This window comes from Apteryx mantelli, chromosome 6 (assembly GCF_036417845.1).
Source record: "Apteryx mantelli isolate bAptMan1 chromosome 6, bAptMan1.hap1, whole genome shotgun sequence".
Taxonomy (NCBI): domain Eukaryota; kingdom Metazoa; phylum Chordata; class Aves; order Apterygiformes; family Apterygidae; genus Apteryx; species Apteryx mantelli.
The window spans coordinates 37183325-37207973 of NC_089983.1; the positions used below are offsets into that span (position 1 = coordinate 37183325).

The following is a 24649-nucleotide window of genomic DNA, read 5'->3' on the forward strand; positions in this document are numbered from 1 at the left end:
ACAGAGGCCTTGGTAGAATCATGGTGCTTGCTTGGATAGTTGGGAAAAATAAAATATCTCATTCAGGTGATACTTTGAATTCTCTGCATTGCAAGCCAGTAGGAATATTATGGATTTAAAGCATCAGATTGGATTCTAATGGGTGTGGGCTCGCAGTCATATGGAGAATGGAGAGAGGCAGGATTGGAGCCCAGTGAACACTGGGAAAATATATAATGCAGGATGCAGTAAAACTGAATACGGGATGAAATCTCATTCAGGACTGTAGAAGTAGAGCAGAATGAAGGAAATTGTATTGGTAAATGTAAATTGTATGAGGCATCTCTTCCCCCAAACAACATTCATTTAATGTTAAGGTTGCAAAATATAGCACTCAAAAGCTAGGAAATGACAGAAATAAATTTGCAGATTCCGACCCATTTTGTATACCGTTGCAATAATGTATTAAATTACACAGCCACATACCGTTTTTCCCTGCGATCCCTGTCTCTTTCGCAGCATAAGATGGCCCAGACTCTGTGGATGAGTAATGGTAGGTGTTATATTTTTTTCCTGTATACAGCTTTTATTGATTTGTTAGAATTTCACTCTGCACTGTTGGTTGTAGGCAGAACATAGATCAGTGTTACCCGGGTGAAAGTCGTCAGCCAGGGTGTTTCAGCAGCTTCATAGCTGAACCAAACAAATTCACTTTGTGTGTTAGAACAGGCCCCTTTGTAACAAAGGGGATATTTCACATTTTAGTGAGCTTCTTCACAAAAAGTTTACTCCTCTGGGACCCAATCTCTGGCAACAACTCCCTTCGCTTTAAACCAAGGGGATTCTTAGTGTCAGCTGTGCAAAATCAAGTCCTTAACTGCAGAGTAAAGTTCCTGGCAGAGATGGCAGGTGATTGCTGATAGCTCCCTTCCACTCCCCACTTCTAGGTGTGCTTAGTTACTCTGAACTTTTTTTAAACAACAAAAAGGCACAACAAAAACAACAAAAAAGTCCTTAGCTCAGCTCAAAAGTCCCTGCCAATGCAAAAGCCTGCAGGGCTAACCCTTGTAAACAGCATGCCTAGGCTTGACTCAGCAAGAAGCTTTTTAACAGTAGCTCCTAAACTGTGGTTAAAACCCATCAGGCATTACGCAGTGTAACAAACAAAAGCAGCCTTGTTTTTGTACTGACATCCTGGTGCTGTTTCAGGATGCAGTTCTGACATTGTTAGAAAAATATTGTTGTTGCTCTGCTGTCCACATACAAAAAAATAATAATAATAAAAACTGAGCTCCATGGAATCACAAAGACAAATTCAGCATGAGTGTGAGGGGCCACGGGTGTGAAATTCCATGGCTTTCATGAATTGTCCCAAAAGACCTAAAGGCAGAGAAGACTCCGTCTCCATGTTAATGTGGAGTTGCCCTTAATTTCCCTTTGGTAGGGCTTTTATCTAGTTTAATCATGGATCTTCCCCTGTTTTCCTGAGATCTTAATATATTGCAGATTTTCCCTGATATTCAGCCTACACTTTTTTCTTTATCTGATCCTAGTACCCCTCCTTGTTGAAGTTTGTTTCCTTTTCACTGTGTTAAAAATTGCAGAACACCTTTTCAGGATCAGCTGCAACGCTCCCGAGCTGCCTCAGCAGAGTAATTCATAGGTGGACCAGGTGGCTGTTGAACTTTTTATCCTAAAAAGACTATGTTTGAAGGGTTTACAGATTTGCCAAATTTAATGTTGAACCCAAGATTTTCCATGTTGGATATCTGTGGCAGGCTGGTTTTCTTTTTCCTTTGTTTTGTTTTTTTGAGATTCAGCCAGCAGAGGCCAACTGGGGTTAAGGGAAAATATGTTGTTTAGCCATACAAAAAATAATCATCATCATCGCACAATTTTGCCTTGAGAAACTAGTGTTTCTTGCTTTAGGGATGGAATTTGCTACTGTCACAGATGTGTTTTTTGCTGGTCTTATTAAAAAAACAAACAAAAAAACCTCGGTTTTGCCAGCTTGAAGTCCTTTGAAAATCTCACTTCATACACACTCGGAGGGGTGTTGCAGTTTGGTATACGTATTTCCTGAAGGTCCTGAGGCGCTGCCCATGCTCCAGCGTGCCCTGCCCGGGCTCCGCAGGGCTCTGCCTTCAGGTGCTTCACGTTTTCGGCAGGCTGCCTTGCAGCTGGGCTTCTCTGCACCTTCAGCCCTGAGGGGCACCTTACCCGCCTGCCTGAGCCTCCTTTGTGCATTGTAGGGTGTGCATGAAGGACCTTCAGTGAACCTCTGTAGGACACTGCTTTCATGGGGCTGCAGCTTTGATCCCGTTGGGCAATTTAGGATAGGAACTCAGGTAACATTGGTTCTGCAGCAAGGACGCCGCTCGGTTGAGCCGCAGAACGTACGCACCAATAAAATGTGTGTGTATTCATATTTACTTTGCTACCGGAGTAGAAAATGTTTGGCAGGTTGTGATTGATGGTACTGTGCTGCTTTGGAGATAGAGCAAGCTCCCTCTGGAGTCAAAGCAAACAGCTGCTCAGAGAGGCCTTCTTATGTGTTTTGCAAAGTTTTATGACTTTTACCAAATAGACACATGGCTCGTTTGGGGGCTCCCACATCCAATTTATTCTGTCCCCCTCCTTCCCACATGCTTCTTTATTTATTTAAGAAAATAAGAATGTGCGAGTTTGCAATGGTTTGTAAAGTCTGGTCCCCTCCCAAAGGCTGGTTCAAACCTCTCCCTAGTCTGTAATTAGCCAAAGTGTGTTGCTTTTAGGTGGCTCTTTGGTAACTTACAGGAGGTGATTTGGGGGACTATCAATACCACTCTCGCTGTAAAACAACTAGAAATAATACTTGATGGTCACTATCCATCTCCAGGAGACCACAGGTGAACTACCGGACTGTCCTGTTTTGGGAGCCAGAGAAATTACTTTAACTCCGTCTGTGCTTTAGTCTCCCTATGTCTAAAATGCCATTAGAATAATATTCACCCACCTAATGTCTTTGAGAGCTAAGAAAAGTCGGGGCTAACTACTGGTCTGTGACTCGTTCTACTTCCCAGAAGGGGGCTTGGGGCATGTTTTCGGGCATCAGGAAAAAGTGGACAGTTCTGCCTATCTGTGCAGATACTGTGAAGGTCTGTGCTTACCATCTCCTGACCTCAGCAGGAGGAACAGGCAGATCAGGTCTTCTGACACTGAGGCAAACAGAATCCAAAACACTCATCATGGCTCGAGTGTTTCTGTAGCTTTTTTTCAATCTGAATAAACCATTGGGGGGGTGGGGGTGGAAATCCTCTCTCTCCTGAATCTTATTAAACATATTCAAGCATTCTATACTATAAAGGCTATTAGTATATCTATGCTGTTCCTTAAATTGAGGAGAAAGGTTTTTTGTGTTTTTTTTATAGCCCTCAGAATACTTTGAAAAACTCAAGCCTGTAGTCCAGGGGGACTTTAAGGTGCATAGTTTCAGATCCAAACCAGGCAGTAAGCTGCAAGGTCCTGCAGATTGGATTTAGAAGCATTTGGGTTGGATCTCCAGTTGCTGTATGCTTGCATCGTCGTGCTGGAGTGAGTAGGTCTCGGTGAGCTCAGATGGAGTCGTGCCCATTAGCACTCACTCAGTGAAGATCTAGGCCACTGAGTTGCTCTTGTTGTGACACTACAACTTACATAATGAAACACTGCAGCTCTAATTTAGCCTAATCACCACAAGAAGTGTAAAAATGGCTAGGAGGTTTTAGTATTGAGAACAAAAGTCTGATCTCTGAGGTCTTTCGTATAAACCTCTGGCATGTGCTCATTTAATATGATGTCACTCTGTAATCCACCCCTGCTTTTAAATGTCATTCTCAGAGCTTCATGTCAGCAAGTCTTAAGTGATAATCCCTTTGCTTACCTCACTTTATAGTAGATTAAAAGTGACTTCATGCTTCCACCTTATCCGCTGTTAAGCTTGTGCTTTAGGAAAAATTTATTTGAACTTGATTCTCCCACTGCTTTTCTAAACAGAGAATGCAGGTCTTTCAGAAGTTTTCTCGATGGTACAGCCCATTTTCCATTGCTTTCAGCGTCCTGTGAAAATGGATAAATTTTCGGTGGCAATCTCCTGCCTTTTTAACTCTAGTATTATGAATTTGTTTGTTTCCCAAGTTTTCTTGAAGCTAAATGTGGAGCACAGCCCCACCTGGCCTTCTCTTTTTCTTAATCATAAATAAATATCTCTCTATGGTGTTTCATCTCTTGCTAGCTTATAGTCATGAATACAAGAGAAGGTGAAGACCTGTTGTGGCATTTTGTCCCACCACTGCCCCTGCATAGCACCTTCTCCTCTACAGCACAAGGGTGTACAGGTTCTCCTTCTCCGACCCTGAATCTCCTTGCTAAATTTTTGTTCCATCCCATAGCAAATCCTTTTGCAGTCTAAAGAACTCTCCCCGCCATTCACCTTTGTAATCCACCCTCCCTTTTTTTTCCCCTGAATTTCACCCTTTGGTCCTAACACACCTCCTCATGTAATGCACCCCTCCGGATACTTGCTGAATGTTGTCATATCCTTCCTCCCCTCAGTAATGAATTGGCCAGGCTGCAGCCTGCAACATTTCCTCACAAATCAGTCTGTTCAGCCTCCTCATTTCTATTGTGTTTCTCTGAAATCCTTCCAGTGTGTGTGGAGATAAATGGACAAAACCCGTTCATAGTGTTGGCTTGTGAAATGAAGGTTGTGGCACATCACTTTTCAGGTGCTAGTTATTCTGGATTCCCAGCTACCAGTAGCCATGGGAAGCAAGTAACATAAGGTGTTGAGAGATAAAAACTAATGGCAGGAATGCTGGCCTGTGATACTGGTAGAAAAATGCAGGATTTTTAATGTCCATGCAAAGCGGAAATTTTAAAATCTCATCCAAAAGTTCCCCCCACGCAATAAAGTGCAGAGAAGTCAATTTACCCTGGAAGGATGAAGGACTGAGTCAACTCTGCTGGGATTAGAACATGTGGTTCGAGGGATTCTAGGTATTTCAGATCTGATTCTCGGACCACCCAGATGGCTGGGGTGAAAGGAAAATAATCATAATAAAAAAAAAAAAAAAAAGACCCTATTTGGCAGAACTGTGGATCTGGATACCCTGCCTGCAGCTAATGCTGTATGCACACATCTGCACAAATCAAAGGGCAGAACTGGGTGCTGCTACTCTGACACATCTCAGATCTGCAGAATGCTCCTGCAGGAACACATTCCTTTAAGTGAGCTTTCTAGATCCCTGAATTTGACAGTAAGCCATGTATGTATGTTTTTCTTCTGTGTGCCAGACCATTTTGAGAATTTGTGATTTTATACAGTTTTCTACCTTGCAGGCTTTTTGTGTCTGTTCTTTTATGTTTCACTGTTGATATTAAATAGATAACTAACAGAGCTAATGTTTAGAGCGTTGCTCAAGGGTCAAATTTTAAAAAGTTGCCTATACAATTTAACATCCTGAGTCCCACTTTCAAAATGACATTGACCCTTAGGGCTGGCTTTTTGAGTGCTGGGAATGTAAAACACAGTGGGTTTTTCCAGCATGCCAAATCCCAGTTGATGTCTAGCTCCCCCAACTTCCAGTGAAACACAGGACCCAAAGGCCATCCCCAGTAAAAAAGAGTTAAAAAGAGTTAATCACCTGTAAATGAAGAAAATGGCTGGATTGGAGTTAAGAAACATAAGCATGTTAATGAGATGTCTTACACATGCTTGGAATCTAATGTACTCTACCAGGTCCTATGGCACATACCCACAACTCTTTACTGACAAAGCCATGTATGAAGTTTTTTGATATAATTGATCTTCATAGATGATAGTGAAACCAGGCGATTGTGAGCCTTTCTGCCCTTCCTAAAAGTGCAGCGGTGCCTCAGTGTTTCTCAGGGATGCCTCAAGACCTTGTACAGGAGAGGTGCTTCTGCCTCAACTCGTTTAGGGTCTCTTACACCCTACCACACACACGCATACTTAGGTCACTTAGCACAGTGCCTGAGTGCACTTAGGCATGCCTGAAAAAATATACTAGGGCTATATGTATCACTGAAATGCAGTCACGTTGAGATGTCTGTCTGTTTCAGTCTCTCTGAAAAAATAAATGTTTGTTCCTAAATCCTTTAAAGGCTTTTGAAATGTTTTCCTTTTTATTCTGTAAAAGCATGCTGGAGAAGAACTTGGAAGAGTTTGTTGGCTTCCTCTTCTTGCTTCCTCATAAGACACTTTCCTAGTTTGGTTCTGGAGCTGCTTGCATGGTTTTTAATTTGCAAATCAGCTTCAGGACTAGTTACCTACTGATTGAATGGCTCATCTGAAGGCCTTTTAGGATCCCACAGACTAACCACACATCCCAAATTACCACTAGTAGAGGAAGGACTACCAAAGTGTGGTTAATACGTTAAAAATAGGAAAGTTTCAAGCTTATGGCTGCTTTAGGGCAATGTTCTTACATGCATATTCTTGTTTGAGACTATTTGTCTGAATTGTGAGATAAAACACTTAATTTCATATGCTGTCTTTCATCCTAACTCAAGTGCGGTACAATATTTTGCAACAAGAGAAAACTGTGTATTATAAATGACAAGAAACTGTAGAAAGATAGGGTGGTGAAGGAATTAAAGAATTTAATCATCAAATCAGTAAATGAGAGGAAGATCAATCTGACAGGAATCAGCAAAGAAGGAGAAGAGATGTTTGTAGAAGAGAGTTGAAAAGACATGATGAGCTGATGAGACAGAGGGATATACAGAGTGTGATCTATGCTTCAGAGCTGTGTTCAAGTCCCTCCCTATTCAGGAAAACACCTAAGTATATGCTTAATTAGAAATATGTGCTTAAGTCTGTTGAACTAAGAGGAACTTTAATGTGTGTTCACATACTGCCCTGAAGAGAGTTATTCTTCTGAAGATGTCGTAAAATAGGAATTTTCACTAAATCCCACTTGTATAGTCTAGCTGTTTGAAATAGTTAATATTAGAGATTTTTTCACGTAACAATATAGACTTTGCAGTTGACTTCAGACCTCGTGGCCTAATGTTTTATTTGCTGGTATTCTCACGAAGGGCTTCGCTTCAGTAATGTTCCTTTTGATAATTTTGGCAAAGTAGAAGTCAAGTCCTAATAAGGAAGGAGTACAACTACATGGTTCCTTCTCCGTATCATTGCTGTGAGTCCAGGTTCATCACGGAGATCCTGGAGCTGGTGTCAAACTGGCCAGCCTCGGGACTAAGAAGAGTCTAGCAGCGATTGTATCGTGGACAAAATACTCTGTTTGCTTCCCAGGACCAGTGAGTTGTCAAGGAATTAAAAGTATTTAAGGTGCTGCTTCAGGTAACTGATCATCTCTCAGCTGGACGTTTTGGTCTTCTTACTTGTTTGAAAAGACCCTGAAGTAGCTGTTGGTCTTGAATGGAGGGAAATGAAATTAGGTCTTCTGCTGCCGTATTGCCATGATCACAAGGCACCCATTTTGTGATGGCATGTTGTGGGAGTTGGGGTACAGCGTGAGAGTTAATATACGGTAGGAACCAGGTCAGGGTGAATAACGCTATTTTATGTGGATTAGTCAGGAGAATATTCCAGTCAGTTCCCAGGGGAAAAGTCATACAAAAGTTATTTCTAGCTTTTTGCCTTTCTTCCTAGTCCTCCAGCCCAACTGTTTTTGTGTAAGAAGTAATGCCAAGAACTGATGAAAAGAGAAGCATCTACAGAATTTTATCCAGTACATTTGAATGCTTAAATATCATTGTTACCTGTCTGTAGTTTATTCCCAGTAGAAGTCTATAGGCAGAGAAATAATCATAGCGAAATCAGTGTCGTCGGATCCCAAACCACTTTACTGATGTGCAAAAGCAGAAGACTTCCAGTCTACGTCTAAATTTCCAACCATCTTTGGAATAGAAACAATATAAGCACACAGAACCGAATCATATTTCAGGTTAGGTCAGGAATGCTCTAACCCCTTCCTAAGGGCGGACAGAAATGAGATGTCCAGAATGTAATAGACTAAAATGGAATTGAGCCAGGTTAGATTTTTTACAACCCGTCTCCTCTTAAAGGAGTCCCACAGGGCCTTTAATGAGGAGAAATACGCTGGACTTTTGGGCTCTAGGAGATGGAAATGGCAGCCTCTCTGTACTCCTTACTACACCATCATGTGGCATTGCCTAGTGAGTCAGAAGGAAAGGAACTCTCCCACCAACACCACTTCCTCCACTGTCCTGGGATTTTCTTTGCAAGTCATCTGTTCAAGTCTCAGCTAGGTTTTGACCTCTCTTGGCATGTGAGATCTAAAACTGGTATGGCTCCAGACTTCCCTCTACCACGTCTGGTTTGAATCCTGTCAGTGCTGAGATGAGTGTTACCGCAAGAATAAGAAACTCTTCAAAGGGTTGGTTGGTTGTTTTTCTTAACAGCTTGTTCCTGCCAAAGGTAAAGAAAGTTGGAGCTCTGTGAGCTGTAGCTTCTCTCCCTTGAGTTCCTGATGTGCTGATGAACCTCAGAATCCTATCAACTAGGTTCTTCCATATCCGTTCTCTGCTGAGCAGGGTGTGCGTTTCTTGTGAATTGTGTGATGGTTTCTGATAAGGACGGAGGTTCAGCAGGGACTTGGGCTTAGCTTGTGCACAGATGTTGCATTGCTTCAGCTATGTCAAACTGGTGCAGCATTTTGGGTGAGTGGCTTTTCCCAAGGTGACCCAGTGAATAAATGGCACAAACTGAGGGGCAGAAAACTTGTGGTGGTACCTTGTGCTGAAGGACAAATCATGCTTCCTTTCGAAAGACTTGTCCTGGATTCAGTGGTTTCCTATCCCTTCACTTGTTTTTTGACTGCGTTGCCAAACTGACCTTTTTCCAGATTTTTGGTTGCTGTGATTGATTTCATTGCTCTGCCTTTCATAAACCAACCCCAACCTACCAATGCTGTGTTCACTGGTGGCTTTTCTCCCAGGCAGGGCAATTTTGTGGTTCACACATTCACCAGCAAAATTGCTGCAATCTATGAACTTCCAGCTCAGCAAGGATTTGTGTGTACGCGTGTTTCTGTGTGCAGCCTTCCTTCCCTTACCAGTGCAAGGTGTCAATCTAGTCTCCTCCATCCTTTACCATCTTCAGTGGGTGAAAACCAAACTGAAAGATAATCTCCTTGCCTACAGTGCATCAAGGTCTGCACACTCTCTGATTGCATTTGAGTTTCAAATGAAAGAGCCATGAGCCAGAGACAGCCTCTGGAGTCCAGGAGCAAATCTTCTCGACATACTGGGGCTAGAGATTAAAATGAAACTGGAGACTTTTTGAAGCCGTTCTTGAAGGCTGAAGTTAAAGAAAGAGATGGTGCGGCCAGGGAATCCTGCATTGTTGGGAGTTTCACAACTTGAAAAATATGCCAGTAAAAATCTGTGGGTACAATAGCATGGGCTGCATTTTTTCCTTTTTTGGCTCATCAAACTTTTGGCCTGCTTGGTCAAACAGCAGAATGAGAGTTTTCAAGAGGGACTTGTGTTTGTCTCCTACCCATAAATCCTTACAACTTTTCCTCTGGTCCTTAGCTGAGCTTAGTACATGGTCTGTGCTGCCTTGTACATTTTTATATTGGCTAAAAGCTCTTTTACAGCAGGCTTGGATGGCTGTATTAATCCTTATAGTATTCATGAGTACCAAATGTGTACTGCGGTGCTGAGCAAGAGTGATTATTTTGCCATTGTGTTATGAACAGCTTTAAAACTTGATATGTAATATGACACGCATAAAGGGAATTGTTTAATATTAGAAGTTCAGTTCTGGACAGTTGAATTTCCTTGGTTACTAATAACACTATAGATTATTTAAGCCATAAAACATTTAAAAACCTACTTTATTTTTACTTGCTATGTCCTTTGCTTATCTTAGCAAATTAAGCAGCAGATGCAATTAAAGAAAAACTTACAAAGTGCAGGACCTTAAGTCCTATATACCAAGTAAATTCAGTCATAGGTATTTAGACATCAAACTCCCATTTGGCAACCTGCATCCACACTGATTTCATCTAGGAGCTTGCACCCCTCTGAAAGCAACTTGGGCTGCAAAAGACACCTGAAGGTGCAAAGAGATGCCTAATGGGATTTTCAAAAGCTGCTGCCTCGTGGAAAACCTCACCCCTGGGATTTCAGCAAAGCTTTGATTTCCGGGGTTGGTTTGCTCATTGCTGTGTTGTCTAAATAGGTAAAATAATTCACTGTGTCTGAGCAGTTCTGTTTTCTCATTCCCAGACCACAGTACAATGGCCGTGTGTTTGCCTTTCCAAAACTGGAGAGAAATGTTTAAATGAAATTGTGCTGAATTATTAAAGCCATTGCAAATATTTTCATTAAAATTTGAGTATGTTTAATATCCCCTCTCTTTCTTTTTAAATAGAACCTATACTGGGCAAGTTAATTACCCTGCAATATCTCTTTTTAAGAAAGTCATTTCTGCCTTATATTAATAAAATTAGTGTATTTACATAGTTCCAACCTAAGCACATCTCTTTTAATGCCTAAGTGCATCATTTAAAGGGCACACAATGTTAATATCTTTTGGCTAGCCTGAGACTTTACGTCATGCTACCAGCTAAATCCCATAGTGAAGTTTATCCTATGCAAAAAATAAATCATCTTCTCTATGCTTCCTGCTAAAACGTAAGCTGCATTTTTAAAAGCTCTCCAGTCATTTTCAGCTGTCCTCAAAACATGCCTGCCTTCAGTGAGGTTATAGTCATACTACCTATAGTGTCATCTGAGATGGACTTTGGCTCCCATTGGGGAAAGCGATACCACTGCTTCATTGGCTCTGCATAGTGTGAGGGCTGGTGGAGCTGATTAGGATGCCTCTGAAGGCTCGTCCTTCTCTTAAATTAGATGCCATAATTGGAGCATAATTTGGTGTTTGGTGAGATCCAAGAGAGGTGATTTTTAAGGTGGGTGGTGTGCTAGGAAACCTTGTGCTCCCGCATGGCTTGGGGCCGTGTGAGCAGGCACCAAAGCTGTTGGTGTGTGGAGGAGGTTTGGTGGCCTTTGCAAAATGACCCACTGGCTCCTGATGGGCAAGTACTGATGCTGTGAAAACCCTCTGGTTTGCAGGCAGCCCCTACAAATCCAGCTGAGATTTCCTGGAAAGATGTGGGGGGGAAGGGTGGCCATGCCTCTGTCGCTGCTGCGGTGGGAGAGAAACAGCTTCAGGGACTTGGAGCCAACCTGACGCTCTTTCCACAGCCTCCCAACCAGCCCTTTAGGAATTAGAAAAAAATTGCAAGTTGGAGATGGGGTCATTTAAGGCTCTACAGAGCACTGGACATATTGAATTTCCTAAGCTTCACTGGCTGAGCTTAGTGTCCTGTTTTTCAGAGGATTGACTGAGCTGAAGGAAGATTTGGGTCCATTAAAAATTGGTGGGAGACACCATGCAGGGCAGAAAGGCAGGTGAGAGCTGTCACCAGAGGAAGGGAGGCCTGAATGCAGCCTTGAAGAGGCGATCTCGGGAGGGCGGAGAGGCAGGGCCACCCCGGGGAGCAGACTGCGTTGTGCTCGGCCACCGCATGTGCCAGTGCCGGACCCGCCGAACCCCATCACGGCCATGGCGGAGGCGTGTGGGCTGTCCCTTTGGCCTCAAAAAGCCGCGTGTATGTATCGCTCCCTGGCTAAGACGGCGACAACTCTTTGAAATGTTTTTCTGCATTTGCATTTACAAAAGCTGGATAAGCCTTTAAAAAAAAATCTGATAAGTAGCAGGCAATTGAATTAACCACTGTTGACTGTATTGCTGTCTCTTAACAAACTCCATCTGTATGGTCTCCCTTTGTAGACACAATTTTATAACTTAATTTCCCTACCAAAACATCAGTGTTTACTTAGTAAGAAATCTGTTCTTTGTCAGCTTAAAACAGTGATTTCTTTATTACCGCTCTGCGCAGGGAATGACAGCACAGAGTTGGCACTGGAGCAAGTCTGGTTGAGTCTACAGCGTTGTAATGGAAACAGGGTGAACCGGGGGTCAAGTATAATGGGATTTGTATACAGAAATGTGTCTGCATAAGGAATAGCTGCATGAGATAAGGGAATGAAAGATGAGGCCCGCAGGTCTCCCCGTGCGCGGCGGCAAGCCGCTGGCAGCGGGAGAAGGCTCGGCCGTAGGTACGCGGCGCTGCCGACGTCGGGAGGCAGGGTTACTCATGCGTCAGCCGGAGGGAGATACCTAAATCACGCCCGCTCCGGCACGGACGGCCTTCGGTGGGTGCTGGAGGGGCTGGGGTGGGGGTCGGTGGTTATTCTGAGAGCATCTCGCCTGTAATTTTCATTGATTTGGGGAGGCGTAGGGTCAGTGAGGGGGTTTCAAGCTGTTACGCTTTGTGGCCTCCCTAAAAAGTTTCCAGTGGGGGTGGCCAACAGGGTACAGTGAATTGGCGCTGAATGACAGGAGGCTTGGAGGTTTTTTGTTATTTTTCACAGTCCCTATAGGATTTTTTTGATGCCTCCTGGTTTTGCAAACCACAGGTTGAAAAGCGCTAGTGCAAATCTTCAGCAGCAAATAGGTGGGGAACAGCAGTTCCCTATTCCTTACTTAACAAATACATGATATTTTCTTGCATCGTTAGAAAACAGCAAAAATCTGAGAACAGCCATAGAGAATGGCACAAATGGGAGCAAAAAGATTTTGGAGCCAAGGCTAGAAGGAGCCAAGGCTTTTACGGTGGTACATGGACAACTGGAGATAAAACACCTCATCCCTTGAGTCCACGGGCCAATACCTGGAGTGTCAGTCCGACTCAGTCGCAGTTGTACAGCTCAGCAAACAGTGCTGGGTTTTTAGCTTAGGACTTCTGATATCATTTTTAGTTTGTCTCATGATAGAAGCTTCCTCAGTTTTGCACTGTGGGCTAGAGCTGGTAGAGAACTGCTAGTTGTTTATTACAGTGGACTGGAGAGAAAGGGATGCTCTTCTTTATTACTTTTCCTTGCTTTTTCAGAATTATTTGTGTTCAACTTTTCCCTATGAAAAATTAACTCCCAGCTGAATGTTTTCCAGATTTTACAAGCATCCATTTTTCTTCCTAGCTTTTTTCCTTTCTAATGGTTAAAAAAAAAAAAAAAGCAGCGATGGGTTAAAAAAGAAGAAATTAAAGTGGAAGAACGAAGATATTAATGCTCTAATTTTACAGAGAAAACTCAAAACATTTCCAAGAGAAAAGCTCATTTGGAATAAAAAGGCTTTTTTCTCTGCAGTCATATTATCTGTGAAAAACTTTTACCCATTTCTGCTCTTCACCATATAATTGCTAGCTGTTCAGCATACTTGTAGCAAAGGGAAGGATGGTTAGATCAGCCAGCGCGCTGAATCAGATCTTACATTACATCTTGAGCTCTTTGAGTGCCATTAGCATTTCCTTTTAGAAGAGAAGAAATATTGACAGTTTGGTAGGTTATCTCGCATTTTACTGCACGTTAGGGTGCTTCAAAGTCTTTATGTAGTGATGGGAACTGTCATGAAGTAGATGTGAAAAGGGCCTTTGGTCCAACTAAACCTGTCAGCAGGAAGATTTAGGGCAGGTGGTTTATTATTAGAAATCAATGTATTTATTACATATTGTTTAGAAATACTTCCCTTTGGAGGTTACAGCGTGTGCTGCTGCTGTTTAAAATGTGTCAAATGCCAGTAAAATTAATTCCTGCAGAAAAACCCAGGGAGCTCCAACCGAAGAGCTTCGCGACTGTAGGAATGTATGTCTCCCAGCTCTTTGTGCTTTGATGTACCCGAGGCAGGCACGCGTGCAGCCCACTACCTGCGTTTTTGGGGTACCTTGTCTGGCATTGCCGTCTCGGTGGTGCCTGTTTGCTGCTCTCCCTCCACCTGCAACAGCTTGGGAAGGCCTTTGAAAAAGCCAGCCGAAGGTCAATGTGTTTTTCTGCTACCCCTTGCATTTATTATTTGCATGAATAGATCTGCAGTGGTGGATCTCTGACATGGCAAAATGAGGCTTACTTATAAAAAGACGGGTCTTGGCAGAAAGATCCAGCCTGGTTATGGACATATGTCGTGGATGGGAGCGTGTATACGTCTGTGTGATGTGTTTCTGTGTGACTATCGTAATTGCTTCTACATACCGGGCTCCTCTGACTGCTGTGTCTAGAAAGGCCTCATAGAGATCTGTGCTATACCTGTTTTCATTTCTTTGTATTCTTCTTTAACCATGGTTTTTTGGTTACTTGCAGTTAGTCACAACTGTTTAATGCTGCTGAGAGCAAGCACAGCATTTTTCCAATACCTGAACTCCAGTGTTTTCCCCCTTGTACATTAGAAAAGAGAGCTAAGACTTTTCAGGCTTTTTGTAATTAGTCGAGTGTAGGTTTTCGTTCCTTGGTGTCTCTTAGTTACAGGATTTAAGGACCTTGGATTATGGGAAGAGGACATTCCCAACAGCAGAGGGAAGGTATTAGCAGCAACATTAATGCAGCAAGTCACTGTCCTGGAACAAAGATTCATTTTCCATTCACACATGATTTACAGCACATTCCAACCAAGTGATTTGGCTATGGTCTTCTGGCATAACATTGTTTGCCCTTTCCCTGACATTTTGCATATAAAGAAAAGTTATGAGCTTCTTGGGCATTCAAGGTACCAGGAAATGCTGGAGTCTACCTAATTTGTTAACATGAAATTATAGATGTCAGACATAGACTCTGTTAGTTAACATTGGTTAGAGTAATGCTGCAGCAGTTGATTGTATTACAGTCATGATGAAGAAGAATAGTCCTTTTTTGCTTTTCTGGGATATGACGGGTACAGAGCCAAGGCAGATTTAAAAGGTAATGAATGAATAAGCATTTTCTATGGTTTGCTTGATTCTTTCCTGAGTGCTACTGCTGCAATATTACTGCTACTGATTCACCATCTCCACAACAGGTTAGTGTCGGTGTAACATGGCAAAGGAGTTTCCAGAAATGTTGCATGAATAGTTCTTTTAAATACTAACCCCCTCTGTAGCACTCAAATGTTCTTTTCTCCCAGGGAAGAAAAGCCCCCAACCAAAAGTAGCATGGCAAGAAGAACTAGGCAGGGATGAAAAATTCAAATTTCTTCCCCACCCACATACACTTCCCATTTGTTTTCCCAATCCCAGTGCCTTCACAGCTACGAGCAAAATATTCTCTCAAAAGCGCTAATATCCTCACCGTGCGTCCCAAGGGAAATCAGCATTGGATCAGTGGGATGCAGATAAACGACTGTGTCATATTCGACGCATCTTTCTAACACCCATTTCCCACATATCCTAACCAGCCCAAAATCCACACAGATCTCCCTCGGCCTCACTCAGCTCTGCCATCGAGATCTGGTCCATGCCTTCACCTCATTTCCCCCTGCTGCCAGGACTTCCCCTCGTTTGCTCCCCGCACATCCGCAGCGCTGCTCCCCAGCCCTCCTGCCTTCTCCATGCTGAGCCAGCGGCGCTTTGATGCCCCAGCTTTTGTGTTTTGTGTCTGTTGGAATCAAGTTCGCACTTCTGACGGCTGAACCTGAAGTTCGCGCACCACCAGGTTTGCATCGTTCCTTCAGTCTGTGGCTGAACTTCTTTTATTGGCTCTCCGGCTTTTATCCATGCTTTCTTTCATGCCTTTTCGCTCACACTCCCGTTCCCTCTCTCCCCCTCAGCTACCTTCCTTGAAGTCCCTTCTTAAAATATGCTTCTTCTCTGACGGCTTTCATCCTTAATCTCTCAAGAAACTATCTTATGGACTCATCTACCATGCTTTGATTTATTCATTGTGTTTTTTTGGCGGGCATCTCACAAGAACTGAGCTGGTCATCCTTCTACCTCTGTCGCCAAAGGAAAGCTTGTGTGAAAAGGTGGGCTTTCAGAACTTAAATTAAAAGATCATGTAAGTAAGATAATTGGATAAAAGGGATATTGGGATCTGAAACAGAATGTTTACTTGCTTTGATGTGCTTTGGGAACATATGTCTGCACAGTGGGCTGTTTGGCTGATTAAGTATAAAACAACCCAAGAAAAAAATCACTATTAAGCTTAAATCAAAGATCTCTCCTCAAGACACTAATTTGATTTGGGTTTGAAGGTCCCATATCAACTCTAATTTCTGCCTTTGATGTCTCACTTATCTGTGTGTTATATAATGGAGGGCAACCTTACTTATTAAAAATACACATTTTTCTTCCATTTTAAAAGCAGTTATTGTTATTGTCGTTGTTATTGTGTTGCAGTTGTACCTACAAGTGTCAGCCAAGACTAGACCTGCATTGTACAAAATGCTGCATAAATACAGTAAGAAACCATTTGTAGTTAAGAGAGTTTCTAATCTGAGGATCAATTCCTATATGGGATCACTTGCATTCCCAACTTTGTTCCCTCCAAATGATGCCCTTGCCTCTACTAAGACTCCTAACAACCTGTGAACTTAAGAACATCACTAACTTCTGGTGGACCTTAGGCTAAAACCTTGGGGGGAAAAGAAGTTTCAGGTTGTTTTAAAACAAAATAAGTTTGATTTCATTAGTGAAAATAATAACATTTCATTTCACTTGATTTACAGTTTTGTTTCACTTGCTTTTGGTTTTAGATTTTTTTTAACCTACAGTTGAAGTCAGATATGTTTGAAAACAAAATGGTCTTTTAAAAGGAAAAATCAAAAATGTTTACCTTTTCACTTTTGAACCAAATGTTTTTCTTTTCACCTGGAACAAATGGATAAAATTCACCTGTATATGTTAAAAGTTGCATTAACTCTTAAATGTATTTTTCTGAAGAATGGAAAAAAGTTTATGCTAAGTTGTTGTACCCACCTTTGATTACTATACTGCTTCCATGGTGTAGATGGAAAATACAGAAATCAGCAAATTAGAGGCCTGTTCTTGTTATACTGTAGCCAATGACAGAATTTCCTTTCACTTCAGCAATGCAAGATTACACTTAAAGGCCAAATTTTTGAAGGAATTTAGACAACAACCAATGCCAATGGATGCATAGTGGGATTTTTCATAGTGTCTGCCTAACTCCTTTTGAAAGCAGTGCACTAACCACAAATCCACAAATAAGGATTTTTATATTCAGAAATTTATACCTGTTAAGGCCCAAAGGAGCTACCACAATAATCTGCTCTGACATCTGTGACACTGCCTATAGGAGTCCACCCATTAATTCCTACAGTGGCAGAAATTACTCTTCCCTACTATTAAAAATCCAAAACTTTGGCACTCTTAGAGTCCGTCTTTTAGAAAAACCTCTAGTTTTGCCTCAGAGTCTTGCAGTAGTGCTGAATTTACCACTTCCCTCTATAAACTGTTCTAATGGGAACTTGCCCTCACTGTTAAACTATCTTTTTATTTTTCATGCTTTCAGTGCCTTATAGACATATTTGAGGGGAAAGGAGAAAATGGGAACTGCTCAAAATGTACCTGTTAAATTTCTGCAGAGAAGCTGTAGCAGTTTTTGTCCAGCTTCACAATCTCTGTAACAGTTTCTTACAAGTGAGAACATTAACTGCTAATTTAGTAAAGATATCCCTGATTTTCTATATTGGTCAAAAAAAAAAAAAGGATATTATCCCTGTTTTAGAGGTGAGGAAATACAGGCAAAAAGAGATAAAATGGCTCGTGCAGAGCAGCCCAGCAGGGGAGGGCTGAGAATTAGCAGTGCCATCTCCTGGGTCCCCATCCAGTTCTCTTCCTAGCAGGACACGTCAGCTGGCGTCTCTGAGTTGATAGCCCTATATTCAAGCATCAGGTCACTTTAATGGATAATTATCAACTTGTTGCCGTGCCAGGAGAATTGTGAAGTGCGAGTGATTCCCCGTCGCCTCATTACCCGACTGCTCTGCGTTCCCGCGGAGTTGCTGGGGCTGAGATGCGGCTGCGAGACAGCTACTGCCGCTTATTCCCAGCACACCAGCATTTGCAGCTCCCCTGCTTTTTTAAGTTGAAAAGTAGGGGCGGAGCGGGGAGAGAAGCTTTCTAAATGATCAAATGGCATGTGAGTTTGAGAGTTATGGCCCAGATTTGACCTCCGAAAGGTACCTTGGTTTGTGGGACCTTGGTGGGTTTAGTCCTAAGGGTACCTCAGGGGTGTCGCGACCTCTCGCCCTTCCTGTTGTAAGGGACTTTAAATCAGAAATAAACAGAGGTGAAGTCGAGGGGCTAGCAAGAACTGTTTGGACTAAATCGTTTAGCATGAATCCTGAGGCGTTTTTTGGTTTCATGCTGAATAAAGCTTTGGCGTCCTGTGTATAGAGCGTCTGTCACAAGCGCGGTCCCTTTTTTGGGCACTGGCAGATCGTAAGGTACTGTACGGCTCTCCTGTGTCTCCTGCCGACTTTGCGTGGGGTGCTGGGTACGTGGCACTTGTGAAAATCAGGCCAGGAGGTTTTATTTATCTTAGGAAACAAAGCAAGGATTTTTATGTGGGGTTTGGAGGGGATTGTTGCTTTTAAAAGCATTTTTCTTTTTTTCTCTTTTTTTTCTTATAAGAAAACTCTACCAGGGTGTAATCCCCTTCACCATGAAAGTTCTGTTTCCAGCTTCCTTTTCTGTTTAGCAGCTATGCAGTTTTATTATTGCACAGCAAAACAATTGCCTGCAAGTGTCCATATTCCATTAAGCATATGGAAAAATATTCAGCCCTTTGTTTTCAGCGGAATGAAGGCATTTGGCACATAAGTATTAATTTAGACTAGTCATGGGACATTAGTGCTGGTTAATTGTCCCCATTTTTCTGGGTTTTATGTAACCGACGGAGATTATTTCAGAAACGCGCAACTTCTTTAGCCGTTGCATTAATCGCTGGGCGCCACTTCCAGTGGCTCCGGGGTTGTGTGCAGCGGAGACACGATGCCACGTCTCTGCCACACAAGATGCGGTGGCTGCTGTCGCATGATCGCAGGGGGACAGCGGGATGGGGAGAAGTCACCCGAGGTGTCAGGCGTTGGATGCTGATGGACCTCCTTGCTGCTGGTGCTGCTCCTCCGTTGTTGGTGGAGCTGCCTCTCCTCCCCGCCTCCACCGCGGCACTGCTTTCAGTGCTGGCAGGTCGGCGAGACCCATGAGCCAAGGAGGGGGCTGCCGGCAGCCATGGGAATCGCTGTTAGGTCCTCAGCGGTCAATGGTGTCTCCCTGCCTCAGTTTCTCTTTCTGTTAAAAAGAGAGGAGCATCTTCTGGCTGGAGGAGGAGGGTGGGCAGCTGGAGGAAATGAATCAGTGCTCATGTGGTTCGTAGGAGATGCAAATTGCTGGATAAGTACTAAGCATTAATTATAGAATCTGGGCTTCTGGCTGGAGCCTCAGGGAAAACAGGCCCCTGGCTCCCATTAAATTTAATGGCGTTTGGACACCCAATTCCCTTAGCCTATTTGAAAATCAGAATCCCAGTTTCTTCAGAAATATATGTGGTCAGGTGTAATCCCTTGTCCCGTTCAAGTCGGCGAGATTTTTACACTGTTGACTTCAGCAAAGGCAGGAGATCACCCCCAGGCACTGGGGCATTTTTCTTGTGCCATCTGCAGGGCCCGGGGAGAGAGCGAAGGATGCTTTTAGAGATAGCGAGGGGCTGTGGGCAGTGAGCTTTAAGGACATGCTCAGAAAGCCCAGAAGTTTCGACTTGAAGTCTGTCCTTGCTTGTTAACTGACTCCAGGCTTGGGAGCTCATCTGGAGGCTTGGTGGTAAGGTGGTGATACGTTTTTGTTAGAGAGGGCCCAGCATACGGCACAGAGCCGGAGGAAGAAATCCTAAGATTAGGGATTGTAATGAGAGCTGAGACAGGCTCATTTCAGCCTCTCTTCCAAGTAAAGCGTCGTATAATCTCTAATGAAAGGACATGGCTTGGGCTGTGGTTTTATAAAGGGATTAATTGGTTTCCCCAATAACCGCCTGCTCTCACCGCTTGTTTTGCACCAGCTCTGGCACCATCAGGACCATTGCACGAGCTGGTTCAACTCACTAACCCAGAGTGTATCCCGCTGCGGGGCTTGGGACCCAGACCCCTGCTTCCCCGGCAGTGTGCTGGGAGCCCGGGCAGAGTCTCCTTCCACCAGTGCAATTCCTCTCTCCCTGATTACCATCACCGCATCAAACGAGCAGCAGCTAATAACTTTCACTCTGTCTCCTCCTTTGCCTTGGAGGGGACCGGTGCAGCTACAGCCGCCTCGTGCTGCATGTTTGTGGCAGGACACTCTGCGACTTTGGGGTTAGATAAGAAATAATGCCAGCAAAGCGACTGGAAAGAGGTGGGAAAGCCAAACTTTTGAGGAGTTGGGAACAGAGGATACCATCCCTGCTGCCAAATGAGCTTTTCCTGGTAGGCAGCTACTAGAAGTCATGCTGTTTTGGGACTTGCTGTGCCATGTGAATGCTGGTCCTCTAATACCCCGGCTGTCACTTGAATTCCAGTTGCAGGACCAGAGTCGGGGCTCGTGCTTTGCTAGAACTGTACACATGCAATAGAGATGATTCCTGCCTAAAAGGTTTACAAGAGCCAGACCTGAGTGAGGTTATTGCTATTCTAATTTACAGACGGAGATATGCAGCAATGAGAGGCTTTAGGTAAAGCTAAAAGGAGCTAGGAGCAGAAACTTGCTCTCCAACTTGGTCTCTATGCACAGGACCAGCCTTATGTTGAAATACTGCCTGGATTTCCAGCTGCATGCGTTTGGGTTGAATTCTTGATCTTTTTCCCAGTGTTACCTTTTTGGCCAGGGTGGAGTTTTCCTGTTCTGAGGGACTCCAGCATTTCTGCCCAATTTAGCATTGAGAAAATGAACAGCAAACTCTTCATATTGTCATACACATTTTAGATGTCAGCCTCACAGTTTGATCAGCATAGGCTCCGAAGGCTCGTAAACCTAGTAATACGTAGTTTCAAACCTGCATCAAAGAAGTTCACAACCCTTTTGGGAGAAGCTGTGAGTACTGATGAAAGAGGGAACTTATTGTATATTTAAGAAAACTTCTTTCATGGCTTATGTATTAAGGCTGGCTCTGTGGCCCAGGGAAGATTGGGGCTGCTTTTAATTTACATCCCCTCCCCCACCACCACCACTTATATTAAGTCTTCGTCAGAAGAAAAATTAGTCAGATGTTTTCTTAATGACATCATTTTTTTTTTTTAATCCTGTTTCATTTTTTCCAGATGAGGTGATGGAGATTATTAGAAATGAATTGAAACTAAATCTGGAACAGAGACTTTGATTCACTTTGCCCTCCTCCCTGATAGAAATAAATTGGTCGACTCCGTTCTCAGCCGCCTTTATTAGCAGCCTCGACAGAAACCAGCCACCGCGGGCCTCGCGGCAGCTCTCCTGGGCCATGCTGCCGCCGCGCTGCCGTCATGGCACGTGGCCGGGAGCGTGGCTGCGCGGCGGCCGGGCGCTCCTGGAAAGCGACCGATGGGCTGCCCTGTAATTTGGGTAACGAAATGACATAGTAATGCAGGTGGGGAGGTTATGAGGTTGGAAATAGCTATGCGATCATAAGTTTGTCTTCCAGGGCCGTCAAAGAAAATGGGCTTGATGCTGCTGGGTGTTACGCCGGTGAAAGTCGGGCCTTGGTCCGGTTAACGTGTGTGTGTGTCGGTGACTGTATATCTCTATAAGTTGTTTACTGATCTTTATATATGATAGGTTTTCACTGCCTTGTATTTTACACCAGTGAGCCACAGAGTGTATTGGTACAGGAAAGTACTTTGAACTATAAATATTTTAAAAGACATTTAATTTACTACCCATCAGCAAAAAGTGTTCAAAAAGCCACAAGGTTTACTAATTTATCAGAAAGACAGAGAAACACACAGAAGATCAAACAAAGACAAACATGCTCATAAACTGCTGAATAAGTCTGTAAAGCTTATATTACATTTCTGTGTGGTTTTGTTGATATGCACGTATTATAAATAAATTAAAATGCACCTGAGCTCTTGATAACGTAGGGTGGAACCTCGATCTTGAGGTTCAGGTGGCGTGTTTGAACTGCTCAGACCCTCGTGTTTGTGGTTAGCTGTGCGTAGAGAGACGGATCGTACACGCACTTGCTAATGGTGTTTTTGGATATTCTTCGGGAAGGACCTTTGTAACACCGTCCATTAGATCAGCCCTCGTCCGCCTTGCCCAGGCGCAGTCCCATAGGGCACGTGTCCCACCTCTCTCAGCTTCTCCATAGCACAGGGCCAGGGACAAACCCTATCCCTGGCGTGATCTGTGTTTCCACACCAACTCCATTTCAATCAATATGTAAGCAAAAAGAGATCTAATGCAGAAGCAAACTTTTCTCTTTCATTTTTGCCTAATGACATGTCTACTTGTTTTTGTGTCTAGCTCAGATTCTCAGCATCTCTGCATCTCAGGTCAGCACCTGTAATTCTCTTCTACTTCTTGCACCCTCTGTGATTTGTCTAAAAAGGTTGGTGGATATAGTAATATACATGTCTGGGAGAGCTCCACGCGGTTTCTCCTCCGTCCCTGATCACCCCAAGTAAAACGCTCTGGTGCCGAAACGCACCCCTGATTTTTGTTTCTTTTGGTTACCTGCTGAATCCCACAGCATTTACTGACTTCTTTCTCAGGTAACACTTGGCCTGAGGAAGATCTGAGGGATTTGATAGAGGTGGCCCCCCAGAAAGCATGCAGTAAAATCCCTCCTGAACTTTTGCCCTTTGAACCGTACAGCCGACCTGTCAAGGAGGTTTGTAAAAGCCGTGATTGACGTAACTGGGGCGGGCTGTGGAGCGGGTGGGTAGCCCGAGCCGCCGACGCTGGGTCGCACGGCCCCGTGGCAGGGTGGGAGAAAGATTGCTGGGGCCGGCTCCACGCGCCTCCGCCGCTGGCTCCCTCACCGATGGGACCCGCTCTCCCCCGAGCATGGAGCTGAGCGCCAAGGGGGGAAGGTTTCCTGCCAGAAGTAGGGAAAGAGGAGAATGGTGCAAGGACCTGCGTTTAAGTGACCATTACTCACAGCTCGGCCTGGAGCTCATCGCCGTCCAGGCCATGTAAATACTCCTCGCACCTTTTGCGTCCTTTCTCATACAGCTGTCCCAAAACTGAGGCTCTGTCCCCACGGGAGGATTAAAGGTCTGAATACCCAGCAGCACCGAGGACGCTGCAAAACGCTGATTTCGCCTTGGGCGTCTTTGTCGATTCAGCCTGCCTGTGCAATGAAGGGGGGTTAGATCGATCGCACAGGACGTACTCCACGCAACCTGCTTGTGCACGTGGTGTTCCTTGCCTTGAAGCCGCTTACGTGCCTTTTAAAGTCAGTCCAGGTGGGGTGAGCTACTTCACGCGGAGCGTGCTGGGGGTGCAGCTTCACAAGAAGCTTACGCTGCTTTAAGGTGCCCAAAAGGGCAGTTTTTGCTGCTGTTGCCTGCCTCTGCAGCCACGTGCTCCGGCCTCCCCCCTTTTGCTGGCAGGAGGTTAGCTTTCAGCCAGGTCAGCTCCTGGGACCAGCTGACTGTGCAGCCGCACAAGCGCTGGCGCCAGCAGAAGGGATGAACGTGTGACGGGCACGGGGTGGCCCTCTTGGCACCACTGTGCCCTTAGATCAGCCCGAGCCGCAGCCGGGAGTCACCTGCGAGGCCTCAGGGAGCGTCTGCCCTTCCCGCACGCTCCCTCTGCTCGCAGTAACTTTGGGATTTAGGCAGGCTCCGAGCTCGCTGTCTTCTCCTGGCTCTGGCAGGCTGCTCCGAGCTCGGAGAACGGACGTGCTGCCTGCCTCGCCAGTGAGCCGATACCGCTGCTAAGCTCCTGCACAAAGTCTCCCCCTCTAGTCTCGAAGAATTCTCATTCCCACTCCGAACAGGTTTAGCGGAGAGCGAAGGAGGCGACTTCCCTTCCCTGGCCGCAGCGGGAAGTAGCGATGGGCTCTTTATCTCCCATCTGAAGTTCAGAGGTGGGGGAACAAGGCGCCGTGAAGACTTAATGCCTCCGCCTTGCATGGCACCCGCTCTCGTCGGAGCTTGGGGCATGTGGGGCTGGGGCTCGCATCGACGGCGGGGTGCGTCCCGCTCTCGTGGAAGTCGGAGGCACCTTGCACAGCAGAAGGGCCATGGACGCTGCCAGGCGGTCCCGGTTCTCTGCCGTAGGTCACATTTTCTCTTTAGCCACCTCATAACCGTTTTTTAGACCAACGTGAGGCACAGCGAAGTAAATAGGATCACAGTGAGCTGGAGCGGAGAGCGGAGGCTGGACTGCTGAGCTCGCCCCCGAGGGGAAGCCATCGCGGTCATGGGTGACAGCTGTGTCTCTCTTTCCTTCCCAGGCCTCCTACCCTGAGCGGCAGCCCCGTCATCTCCGACATCTCCCTCATCCGCCTCTCCCCGCACCCGGCGGGCCCCGGGGAGTCGCCGTTCAGCCCGCCGCACCCCTACGTGGCCCCGCACATGGAACACTACCTCCGCTCCGTGCACAGCAGCCCGACCCTCTCCGTCATCTCGGCGGCTAGGGGCCTCAGCCCCGCTGACGGTAAGAGCCCTGGGCCAAAAGCACCAGGGTCGGCGGCTGTGGTGGTGGCTGGCGTGAGCTGAGCTGTCCCATTCTCAGACCGGGAGCGTGGCTTCCCCTCCGGTTCCCTCCGTAGGGTAGCAGAGCAAAGGCATGTGCTTCCCAAGTTATGGCTGTAGCCAGTTCCTGGCTCAGTGCTGGGGAAACGT

The 24649-nt window shown here is 44.9% G+C and overlaps 1 protein-coding gene across 6 annotated transcripts in view; it reads left to right on the forward strand.

The window, feature by feature from the left end:
* The window catches only part of GLI2 (GLI family zinc finger 2), a 205656-nt gene that overhangs the window by 136367 nt on the left and 44640 nt on the right, over nt 1-24649 (forward strand). For all 6 annotated transcript variants that reach the window (XM_067299278.1, XM_067299283.1, XM_067299282.1 and 3 more), the window contains exon 4: nt 24259-24461. In XM_067299278.1, the coding sequence (XP_067155379.1) occupies nt 24259-24461 (203 nt within the window). The remainder of the gene's footprint in view (nt 1-24258; nt 24462-24649) is intronic.